The 13,486-nt window shown below is 41.3% G+C and overlaps 2 protein-coding genes across 16 annotated transcripts in view; both read right to left on the bottom strand.

Annotated features, from left to right (window-relative positions):
- Positions 1-9,133, bottom strand: part of LOC126188847 (uncharacterized) — a 102,267-nt gene extending 93,134 nt beyond the window's left edge. For both annotated transcript variants that reach the window (XM_049930489.1, XM_049930490.1), the window contains exon 1: positions 8,997-9,133. In XM_049930489.1, coding sequence (XP_049786446.1) covers positions 8,997-9,080 — 84 coding nt within the window. In that variant the 5' untranslated portion in view covers positions 9,081-9,133. The remainder of the gene's footprint in view (positions 1-8,996) is intronic.
- The window catches only part of LOC126188844 (uncharacterized), a 2,133,693-nt gene that overhangs the window by 755,509 nt on the left and 1,364,698 nt on the right, over positions 1-13,486 (bottom strand). The gene's annotated exons all lie outside the window — the stretch shown is intronic.

Raw genomic sequence — 13,486 nt, 5'->3', positions numbered from 1 at the left:
TCAGTCTTCTGAGCTCGCTCAACAAGGTTGTTGAGAAGGTGATTCTCAAACGCATCACTAGGCACTGCATAACAAATGACATCCTGAGACCAGAGCAGTTCGGCTTCAGGAATCACCATTCCACAACACAACAACTCTTACGGGTCGTTGAACATATAACACATGGCTTCAACACAAACAAAGCAACAAGAGCGGTGTTCCTAGACATCGAAAAGGCTTTCGACCGTCTATGGCACAACGGCCTCATTCGCAAACTCAGCGACACGGGGTTCCCCGACGGGCTGGTGCGTCTCATACACTCATACCTCACAGACAGGAGTTTCAACACTGACGTTCAGGGAAAACAATCAACACGACACGGTATACACGCGGGAGTACCCCAGGGAACCATGCTAGGGCCCCTATTGTTTAACCTCTACATAAACGATCTCCCAACCACACACAACACAAAGATAGCAATCTACGCGGATGACACAGCCATCCGCGCACAAGATTGGAAACCATCAAACATTACGTCACGCTTACAGACCGCTCTCAGAGTGGCCGAGCCTTGGTTAGAGAAATGGCGTGTTAGAGTAAACGTCGACAAGTGTGAAGCCGTTCTGTTCACTAGAAGACCGAAGCAACTGCGCAAACACTGCAGACCAATAAGTCTACATGCACGCCCGTTTCCGCGAGATAGTCAAATACCTCGGTGTCTGGCTGGACCGGAAATTGCTCTGGGGGGACCACATACAACACGTGAGCAACCGAGCAAGCGCGAGGCTCAGACAGCTCTACACTAAGCTCAACAGGCGTAGCACACTGAACAGGAGGGGGTCGAGGTCCATGTACATGACACTTATTCGACCCCTGATGTCGTACGCAGCCCCTGTCTGGGGATACGCTGCGCCCACACGCCTGCGCCGTCTGCAGATCATACAAAACGAAGTACTCATAATCATAAGCAATGCTCCACAACACACACGCATCGCGGACCTTCACCGGGAACACCGACTTGAGACTATCACAAGGGTAATCCACAATCTCACCACAAGACTATACAGAAACTCCAGACATTCGCAGAACCCGTTTATTCTGAATCTGGGGAACTACGATCGCAACCATAGATGGAAACATAAAATACCAAAAGACATACTTGTAAGGACCTAACATCTATGGCCAAGTATACGCAAACACAACGGTACAGGTGAGCCCCTATTAAACAGCCACCATTACTGGATATCCAGTTGGAAGACACTTGCCGAATAAGTGGCACCACCCAGGGAAGCCGTACCGTACACTACATGCAGACAAGCTCCACACACACAGTGAGATGATCTATGGCCGATCTCCCACTAATATATAACGATCCTGATTCCTCCAGGAATGTAGCGGCTGCAGCAAACTCGGATACACCGCCATCGCCTGCCACAGTAATGCTGCATGATACTCATACTAACAAACCCTACCTTGCATGAACTATCGCAACTAGTAAGCCACTACTGCTCTTACTACCCATCGCACTGTCGCAGAGGTTTTTTTCCCCCGGCCAGATCCTTGGCACTTTTTTCCCTCTGCTCTTCTAATTGCTACCCTCATTCGCGTTTCGTCCACTATCTATCACCTGATGGATCATGTTAATGGTCGCACGGATAATATCACAGCCCAGCATCCTGTGATCCACCTATTAGATAACTAACACGTTGACGGAGGTGACAGTAGAACTTTTGGTTTGGTCACCACGTTGGTGCGGGCGTGGAGGGGCCCCATCTCTATTAACACCGCCGGTCAGTACATCAGCGCACTTGATGATGGCAACGTGTTCTATTGCCGAAATATTGTGTCCTATACACACTTATACCAGGCTGTTCCCCCGAGATTTATTTCGTCAGTTCTGGGATAACTCATCTTTAAGAAAGAAAGTCGTCATGGTACAAAACGTGCTGTAAGATTAATATGTGGTGCTCACCCCCAATCTTCTTATAGACATCTGTTTAAGGAGTTGGGCATTCTGACTATTGCTTCACAATATATTTATTCTCTCATGAAGTTTCTTCTAAATAAGACACTCTTTGAGTTCAAAAGGAACAATGATGTATAAAATCACAATACCTGAAGGAATAACAACATTCATCACTTCACATTAAGGTTGTCTTTAGCACAAAAAGGGGTACACAATGCCGCTACAAAATTTTTTGATCGAAACATGTAACTAACTATATACTTCATAAGCCACCTTAAAGCCTACTTCTGATACCACTTCCATTTCTCCCTTTCCTGTTCTATTTGCAAATGAAATACAGGAAGAATAAGTGTTGGTCAGCCTTCACACAGGCTCTTAAGTTATCTGATTTTCTTGCTCAGTCATTTTACAAGAGGTATGTGGAAGCATTTAATACATGGTTTGAATTTCTTCGGCACAGACTAATAAATTTAACAATATACATATGTTATGATCCACTACATCTATCTTGTAATGCCTACCACTGCAGTCTGATAAGCTTTTCTACAAACCTCTTACACTTACTAAATGAATCCTTGTTGAAACACACCATTCTTCTTTGGGTCTTCTGTTTCATATACATAGTTCATATCTAGTAATGGCCCCAGACTGTCAAGCATACAAAGAAGTGCAACCTTCAGTGACTTAGTCTGCCAATTAATGTGTAACTTGGCTATTTCTACACTCCTACACTCCTTAATGCTCCGCTTCATAACATTATTTATGTACATGATGGGGAATGAATCAGTGAATGGATGGATGGATGGATGGATGGATGGATGTGTCCTCAGCCCACTTTACTTACATTTATATACATTTGTATCCTACAAATCACTACAATGTGTGTCTCTAATGAATTTCACATTGGCAAGAACATACATCCATGAATACTGAAGCAGAATAAATGAAAATGAAAGGCAACATTAAGCCACTTCCATATTGTAGCTTAAAAAATTTAGATTATAAAAGTAAGTGTACAATGTGTCCATCGCTAAAACTTAGAAATAAATCCCAGTATGCTCAGGAGAGTTATATGTTGTGGTAGCACCCTATTCCCCATCCATGAATAAGGTTCCCGTTTTTACCTGAAGGACGTGCTTTCGAAGATATAAGGGCTGGCATGTTTCACACTCTAGAAATTTCTAGAACATTCGACAGTATTCCAGAACATTCCAGAACATTTGAGAGTATTCGTGAACATTCCACGACATTCCAGAATTATCCACAATGGTCTTTGATGTTCTGGAATAGTCTGGAACATTTAGGAAGATTCTAGAATGTTCGGGAACATACCAGATCACTGTGGAACATTGTGGACCATTCGATGCCTTTTTGGTATATTCTGGAATTCGCCACTGGTGGGGCTGCCCATTGGAAGGGGTAGATAAAGAAAGACCCGTCGTGGGTTCGAACATCAGTTTCTTATCAGTGATGAAGGAAGGAGCCGAAAAAGTACTGCAGTGAGTGCATAAAAACAAACAGTGAAGCGTGAGTAGTCAAAGTGATACAGTGACAATATAAACCGAAAATAACGTGTGAAACGTATGTGAAGTGTACTTAGTGTATGTGTTAATAAAATTTTGATTTATATTTTAGACAATGCCCAAACATAAAAGAGAAGCAGATCTTGTAGTTATGAAGTAAAACGGAGATAATAAAAAGAACAACGAAACAGACGAAGAGAGCGAAGCACGTTGTGGCGTCTTCTGTCATCGTCCAGCGCCGTGACATGCGCGGGTGCTTGAAAGTAGTGCCGCGAAACTTCCCCGCTGAACAGCAGACACGCTATACACAAGCGACATTTGTTCTGTGATTTACTCTTTGTGGTTTTCTGTTCCACGTTCTACTGTTCCACGCTCTACTCCTTGGCGAAAGCGTGAATCCAAGTGTGTTAGATACGGAATAATTTACCGTACGAACTTTTCTCACGCCTTCGCACGAGTTATCGATTGCAATGTATTATTGTGTTTCGCCCGCAGGGTTTCGTTAATAAATTGTTACATCAAGCTGAGACAAGCCTACTTCCTTTATTCAGCCTACAAGCACACACAGATGTTAAACCGTCGATCGCGGTAATTCAAACCGGTACCGACACACGTTTAAGTTCCCAACGAACGAGAATGAGCACCGTGAGAAGCAGAGAAACCGAAGAGCATCGAAACGAATGGACTGGAGAATCAAGAATTGCGACACAGTCTTATAATAAAAGACCGCGAACTGAAGCGAGCCATGAAAATATCACCCTACGAGAAATGCGGACGAGGACAACTGAATAGTACAACCTATCTTTCCAGTAAGACCCGACGAAAGAATATAACAAACACAAACACGTCGTAATCGGAAAAATGGATAACATCTGCCAATTTTGCAACGCGAACAAATTCAATAGAGAAACACCAGGATTCTGTTGCATGAATGGAAAAATTCGATTAACACCACTGGAAGCACTTTCGCATGAATTTTTACATAACACGATTGGGGAAACTCCTGAATCAAAACACTTTCTTCAAAATATAAAAGCGTACAATGCCTGCTCGCAAATGACTGCTTTCGGTGTCTTTTCGATCAACACTAACAGAGATGAAATCGATCATGTTCTCTCCATCCAAGGATAAATCTATCACAACATGAAATCAATACTACCACTACCCAACAAACACCATAAATTTCTGCAAGCATATTTCATCAGAAACGAAGAAGCAGAAAATGATTAACGATGCACAAGTATCAGTTGACTGAGACGGGGAGTAGCCCGAGATGTACAGAGGAGCTTACTCGAATATATATCAGCTGATTCACATACTCAAAACAGCATTAGACCGAATGATTTCTCATGACTATAAAGTTAAAATTCGAGCCGACAAAAGACTACAAGGAGAACACGAACGTCGATGTAATGCACCTCAGATATACGAAGTCGCCATCGTAATTGTGGACAATGAAAACACAAGCCGTGACATAATTGTTCAACGAAGAAAAGAAGGACTACAACAAATTGCAGAGACACGCCGTACATATGATGCCCTCCAGTATTCATTACTATTTCTGCACGGAGAGGACGGATGTCATTTTAATATCAAACAAATCCAACTGAAAAAGGCGTAAAGAAAAACAAAAAGTCACTTCCAAGGAGTTCTACGCTTGCCGTTTAATGATAATAGACAATGAAACACACGGTCGCGTTCTCAAAACGCGTCGTTTATTCCTACAATTCGTGGTAGATTTGTATGCAAAAATAGAAGCGGAACGGATGCTGTCCGTAAGACTCAACCAGACTTCACCTTCAAGACCTCATCATAAATGACAGAAACATTTACGACATTGGAACAATGGTAATCCTACCGTCATCATACATAAGTCCGAGACATGCACGAATTCACTCAAGATGCCGTGAGGTGCATAAGAAAATATGGTCCACCTGACCTGACCTCTTCAAAACATTCACATGCAAGTCGTCGTGGCCGGAATTCAAAGAACAATTAAGATACGGACAATTCCACATGCATCAACACCACATAACAGCCGGAGTTCCCCAAAAAAAAAAAAAACAAATGAGATTTATTGAAGTCATCAGAAAAAATCGCATCCTTGGAACGGTTAGATGCTGGATGTACACAATAGAATGGCAAAAACGAGAGCTGCCTCACTCACAAAATCACATATGGCTGCACGACAGAATTCCTCGCGCAGTTACCAACAAAATCATCCAAGCTGAATTTCCCAACCCACAAGAAGATATGGAACTGTACGACATAGTCGCGAAAAAGATGATTCACGGATCATGTGGGCCATTAAACGACAGTTTATCAATACTTAGACAACACGCAAATCGGAGTTGATGGCTATCCAAAATACAGAAGATGAGCACCCAAAAACGGCGACTGCACAGCAAAAATACGAATAACGAGGCAGTGATGAACTGGAAATAGATAATCAATGGGTAGTACGATGTATCACACTACTTTCCAAAATATACATCAACAGTAAAGAAGCAGCCTGCCGGATTTTCAGTTTTGCCCTACACGAATACGACCCAAGTGTGCAAACATCTAGCAGTACATTTGGAGAATGGAGAGGGAGTTTACCCCACAAAAGACACCGCCAGAAACATTGCAAGCGAACCTCCTCAGAACACAAATTTAACAGCTTTTTACCAACTGTGCTAAAATGATCCATTCGCGAAAACATTGTCTACCTCCCTACCTATTATATGTAGAACACAACAAGAAAAATCTTTCAACGACGGAAACAAGGAATTCCAGTAGAAGATCATTCAGGAATAATGAAAACTAGCGCACTAGGCCGAGTATACACCGAACAATACAGAATGTTTCTATCTCCAGATGTTTCTACACGAAATATGGGAACCAAAAATTTTCACAGATCCCATGACTGTTGACGGTTACTTGTGACAGATATACAGCATGACAATGCTTAGGACTATTGGGAAACGACAACCACTGGGAATTAACACTGCAAGAAGCCTTACTCTAACACTGCAAGAAGCCTTACTCACAGCCACAGCTGAACAAATGAGAGAATTATTCGCCCTAATTCTTGCAGCATGTAACCCATCGAAACCAAAACAGCTATGGGACTTCTTCAAAGAGTGTACGGATTCGACAAGCTCATCCTGAGCTGACCAACGAATTCAACGACATCTTCAATGAAACATTCATTCACTTAGAAAACAAATGTTTAGCAACAAACAAACAGATCTTTAGTACAACTTGAGATGCGATCACCACGAAAAGATGCTATCAGTGTGATAAACTTCGAAATTAAAAAGGAAAAAAGTTGCAAAATCAACAAACTACTTTAATACATTGCTCACAATAAACCACTCCTCAATGACAACCAAAAGGAAATTTACAATCTTATCAAGAATTATGTACTTGGATGCACCAGGCGGCACCGAAAAAATGTTTCCAATAAATCTATTGCTGGCGGAAATACGTGCAAAACAATACGTCGCACTTTCACTGGCATCATCCGGTATTGCAGCCACAGTTTCAGAAGGAGGGCGAACTGCCCGTTCCGCCCTACAACTAGCGTTGAATACAGCCGAACAACAGTTCCCGGTATGTACAATTTCAAGAGCAAGTGGACGGAGTGAACTTCTAAAGCAAGCTAAAATTATCTTCTGGGACGGATGCACAATGACCCATAAAAAAACGCTCAAAGCCATGGACAGAACATTACAAGACTTGCGAGGAAGTTCTGAAGTGACGGGAGGAGAGTTAATCATACTCTCAGGAAACTTTCAGGAAACACTTCCAGTTATCCCCAAGACGATACCAGGAGACGAGATCAACTCATGCTTAAAAGAAGTCACATCTCTGGCCACGCTTTCAAATATTGGGACTAAGAAAAAGTATGAGAGCTGAACTATCGAAAGACGAAACAACAGCACATTTTGCTCAACTTTTACAAACAGCCGAAGACACATAGCCTATTGACAAGACGACAGGCCTCATTAAACTCAACAGCGACTTCTGCAACATAGCCGCTGCTGAAAACGAGCTCGTCGACCAAATTTATCCAAAAAATGTTCACAATTATACCAATACGGACTGGCTATTTTAAAGGGCAGTTTTGGCAACTAAAAACTCCCGTCGACAATATCAGCTTCAATATTCAAAAGAAAATTACAGGTGAAGAGAGAATATACAAATCGATCGACACGGTGGCAAACGTTGAAGAAAGTGTTAACTTCCCTACAGAATTTGCAAATAGCAGGAATGCCATTACACCGCCTTAGACATAAAATTGTATCTCCGTTCATACTACTCAGAAATCTCAACTCACCAAAACTATGTAATGGAACAAGTACGAATATCAGACAGCTATCGAATAACATCATCGCAGCCGAACTTAAGACTGGAAAGTAGAAACGACACACATTATTTATCCCCAGAATACCACTGATCTCTACTGAACTGCCATTCTAATTTAAAAGACTGCAATTTCCAATCAGATTAGTCTACAATTTTACAGTTAAGGAAGCGCAAGGACAAACTTTAAATGTTGCGGCATCAACCTCAAAGACTCCTGCTTCTCTCATGATCTACTACAAGTAGCTTGCTCTCGAGTAGAAAATTCGAAAAATTTGTACGTATGCGCCTCAGAAAACAAAATGAAAAATGTTGTTTATAAACAAGTGTTGTAAATAGCTAGAATAAGATTTCAATAAAAAAAATTACTTTAACAAATGCTGTAAATAGTTGGAAAACATTTTCAACATTTTTTTTGTTTTGTTTTACCTCTCATACTTTAAAGTTTCTCCTTTTATTCCATCTACCACACATTCTCACATCTCCTCCATGAGCGAAGCTGGGTACCCACCCCAGCTAGTATAATTATAAGTAATAAAAAATAAAATAGAAAACTAGAAATATCTGTGGATTTTTACTATAAAAATGATGAAATACGTTACTGAAATTTTTCGGTTTGAACCGAACTAAACCTCCACACACGTATAAATTTAAATTTGTTTAACCATCTTTAATCATTGTACATGCTAGTGATGTTGACACAGGTTGAAGAATGTAAATAATGCACCAAATTAATGACAGCAATACCTGTTAGGTTACAATGATATGCCGCACAGGTGGTAAGGAAAGATAAAACCAAACAAATTTATAAACAAAGAGTCAAAGTGTAAGTCTTCTTGTATGACTCACAGATTCTCAATTGACTAACTTTCGTTTTGTAAAGGCGATTTTGAACACCTTTTTGATAGTCTTTACTGGAACTGCGCGTGAAGGAAGTGAAGAGTTTAGTGGCCAGGTATAAATAATTATTTTGTTTTTTCCTAAGTCGACGAACGGCATGTAAACTTTATTTTTTCGTTTTTACCTCGAACCAAAAATTAATAAAACATATATAAATCTTGAAACTTTAACACCCTTTTCATTTTATTTTTCATCCACATTCAACGTTGTTTCCTACATATTTGCTAGTAACGTAAGAAAAAATATTGTATATCGATTTCTGAAATTTTTGTACTTACTTCTGTCTCATTACAGACCCATGGGGGGTGTGCATTTACCGAAATGCATGAACAGTATAACACCAGGAAGTAAACTAGTTTCATGGTCGGAAGATTGACAGCGGCAGCAGCGCAACTCCACAGTCTCCTTCTGCTGTACTCAACGACAACTAACGATACGAAAAGGCGTCGCTATTATTATAGTGTGTCGTTGGCGGTGACGTTGCGATGGAGGGGGGGCTAGACAGTAGCTGAGCGGCTATTGGCTGTGCACCCACTTCTTATCATCTCATGCCTCGATAGCATTGAAAGTATACGGCGTGCCTTGTAATTTTGTGTACGTAAAACGAAGCGCGAGATTATACCGAAGAAAATTATCCTGGTACGCTTGTACTGTAACAATTGCACAGCAGCAGGAAAGAAAATAAACAAGATGGTGAAAGCATTCACAAGACAAGAAAAACGAAGTTAAAACCATCAGTGTTGTCGCTCTCCGACTAGTTACATAAATGATTTTTGCCGTTACAAAGACTGGTACAGCGTGTGAAGAATGATTTCTTATAGGCCCCTGTGCGAACTTGCAGTAGTAATTTCCGGTTCTCTGTCTTTAGTGGCACAATGTTGCCCGGAAAATATTAATCGATTTTACTCTGAAGACAATTTTTTTCTTCTTCCTTCACGCGAGATATTTACTCACATTTTAGTTAACTGAGATGTTTAACCATTTATCCAACTTCCACACGAAAAAAACACGTCAGAAAGAAATTCACGTCGCCCAGCCGGCCGGAGTGGCCGAGCGGTTGTAGGCGATTTAGTCTGGAACCGCGCGACAGCTGCGGTCGCAGGTTCGAATCCTGTTTCGGGCATGGATGTGTGTGATGTCCTTAGGTTGGTTAGGTTTAAGTAGTTCTAAGTTCTAGGGGACTGATGACCTCAGAAGTTACGTCCCATAGTGCTCAGAGCCACTCACGTCGCCCATCTTAGCGCACGCTCCACGCCTCCTGTCATTCTCATTCTTCTCCCTCTGGGAAACGGAGTCCTTTATTTTCCCTTACTGGTTCTTATGCGAAACGACCGTTGGCTACAACAGAGCCATTCAGCAATCTATATCGAATGCTGCTCTCAATAGCGTTTTGTGAAACGCTCGTCTTCTACACACCAAGAATTCCCTTCTAAGCTCACGGAGTAATTCCGTAACATTTTAGATTAGATTAGATTTACTTTCATTCCAATTGATCCGTAGTGAGGAGGTCCTCCAGGATGTGGAACATGTCAGAAAAACAATACATGACAAATATTTACAACTAAAACAAATAAGCTAATGTACCATTCCACAGGTCCCAAGTGGAATGATCGTCATTTTTTAATGAACACTAAGAGTCATTTTACAAATACTAATGCACTGAATTTAAAATAAAAAAGTTTTTTATTTATTTATAAGGTAATAAACATGTAATACAACTACTGTAATACTTATTTACAATGAACACATTACTGCACTGAAATGGTGCAGAAGTTAGATTATACTTACACACAACCACACACACACACACACACAGACACAGACACTTGTACTACCGAACCGTGCGGTATGATATGTAGCAACACGCCTGTGAACTGCTTCGATGTCTTCTTTATCTACGACTTGCTGGAATTCACAAAGACTCTTAACAAGACGGTGCCCAAAAATGGGTTGCACAAATGTTTTGTACCCGGTACCCCTTATACTACGTAAATGTTAACACTCTCCCAGAAAGCAACCAAAAATTCGTAGTCCATCTGCCGTCTCTAAAGCTGAATCTGTCTACCTACTCGTTCCATTTCTTTTCGTTTCGCAATTTTATTCCCAGATAGTTAAGATAGTTAACCGACATGCCACTAATACTTCAAAGATTGCTGGTCTCACAGCTTGCCAGAACGCCTGTTATATAAGCGAGAATAGCGGGCAATAGCGTTGGCCAGCGGCCCATAGGCGTAGTGTACAATAATGTTGTGCAATGTTATTGAATGTCTTCCTAAAATACTCAATAAAATGTGCAATATCCAGTATGGTTTGAAGTTATGGACGATCAAGATGCGGAAGCTGTGACAGTTGATCTACTTGAGGTTCAATGAGATAAATGTCTATCAGAATTTTTTACTTGCTGGTGCAACATCTGATACATTATTTAAGATTGTTGTCGCTATGCTTGTTCTTAAGGAATTCCTTATAGCTGAAGGCCATAGTCTCTGTACTTAGTGAACAACAACGCAGAAGAATAATGCATAATTAGAATTATATATTAATACTTTTAGCTGCTGACGGGCGATGATATACATCAACGAGGACAGGTGAAAATCTATGCCCCGACCGGCACTCGAACCCAAGATCTCCTGCTTACTTGTCTGACGCGCTATCCACCTCCGATTTTTTTTTTTTTTCGTTACAGTTCGTTGTGTTTGGTCTGGGTGGACGTCACAAGACATTCGTTCAAGCTGATCGTCGATTCCTTGACTCAGTTTTTTTTATTAGAGAGAGCACGCAGCCCTCTGACCGAACACTCTGAGTTACCGTGCCGGCTTTCTGAGCCACCCGAGGGCACAGAGGGCACTACATTCGTAGTGTCCCTACCCAACACGCTCATTACTCGTGGAAGACATTCTTAACAAGTTCCGTAAGAGTTCGGGTAATATGTGTGCATCTGTACAGAAGAAGAAGGTCATGGCCAGTATTGCCAGAACTATATTCCGGGTGATCAAAAGTCAGTATAATTTTGAAAACTGAATAAATCACGGAATAATGTAGATAAAGAGGTACAAATTGACGCACATGCTTGGAATGACATGGGGTTTTAGTAGAACCAAAAAAAAAAAAAAAAAAAAATACAAAAGTTCAAAAAATTTCCGACAGATGGCACTTCATCTGATCAGAATAGCAATAATTAGCATAGCAAAGTAAGACAAAGCAAAGATGATGTTCTTTACAGGAACCTCTGCCGGCCAGAGTGGCCGAGCGGTTAAAGGCGCTACAGTATGGAACCGCACGACCGCTACGGTCGCAGGTTCGAATCCTGCCTCGGGCATTGATGTGTGTGATGTCCTTAGGTTAGTTAGGTTTAAGTAGTTCTACGTTCTAGGGGACTTATGACCACAGCAGTTGAGTCCCATAGTCCTCAGAGCCATTTGAACCATTTGAACAGGAAATTCTCAATATGTCCACCATCATTCCTCAACAATAGCTGTAGTCGAGGAATTATGTTGTGAACAGCACTGTAAAGCATGTCCGGAGTTATGGTGAGGCATTGGCGTCGGATGTTGTCTTTCAGCATCCCTAGAGATGCCGGTCGATCACGATACACTTGCGACTTCAGGTAACCCCAAAGCTAATAATCGCACGGACGGAGGTCTGGGGACCTGGGAGGCCAAGCATGACGAAAGTGGCGGCTGAGCACACGATCATCACCAAACGACGAGCGCAGGAGATCTTTCATGCATCTAGCAATGTGGGGTGGTTCTAATAAAACCCCATGTTATTCCAAGCATGTGTGTCAATTTTTATCTCTCTATCTACATTATTCCGTGGTTTATTAAGTTTTCATATTTATACTGACTTTTTGATCACCCGGTACTTTTATGCATATGGTGTCTGTTCTTCCGGATATGTCCGCAAGAACAGATACCATCTTCATATAAATATATATGTATATAGAAGATGGTCCAATGGCCGGTGAGCCATATATATATATATATATATATATATATATATATATATATATATATATATATATATATATATATATATGGTGTTACAAAAAGGTACGGCCAAACTTTCAGGAAACCTTCCTCACACACAAAGAAAGAAAATATGTTATGTGGACATGTGTCCGGAAACGCTTACTTTCCATGTTAGAGCTCGTTTTATTACTTCTCTTCAAATCACATTAATCATGGAATGGAAACACACAGCAACAGAACGTACCAGCGTGAATTCAAACACTTTGTTACAGGAAATGTTCAAAATGTCCTCTGTTAGCGAGGATACATGCATTCACCCTCCGTCGCATGGAATCCCTGATGCGCTGATGCAGCCCTGGAGAATGGCATATTGTATCACAGCCGTTCACAATACGAGCACGAAGAGTCTCTATATTTGGTACCGGGGTTGCGTAGAAAAGAGCTTTCAAATGCCCCCATAAATGAAAGTCAAGAGGATTGAGTTCATAAGAGCGTGGAGGCCATGGAATTGGTCCACCTCAACCAATCCATCGGTCACCGAATCTGTTGTTGAGAAGCGTACGAACACTTCGACTGAAATGTGCAGGAGCTCCATCGTGCATGAACCACATGTTATGTCGTACTTGTAAAGGCACATGTTCTAGCAGCACAGGTAGAGTATCCTGTATGAAATCATGATAACGTGCTCCATTGAGCGTAGCTGGAAGAACATGGGGCCCAATCAAGACATCACCAACAATGCCTGCCCAAAAGTACACAGAAAAACTGTGTTGATGACGTGTTCTTCAATTGCGTCC

Source organism: Schistocerca cancellata, chromosome 5, assembly GCF_023864275.1.
Source record: "Schistocerca cancellata isolate TAMUIC-IGC-003103 chromosome 5, iqSchCanc2.1, whole genome shotgun sequence".
Classification (NCBI taxonomy): domain Eukaryota; kingdom Metazoa; phylum Arthropoda; class Insecta; order Orthoptera; family Acrididae; genus Schistocerca; species Schistocerca cancellata.
This window is presented reverse-complemented; position numbering and strand designations above follow the sequence as displayed.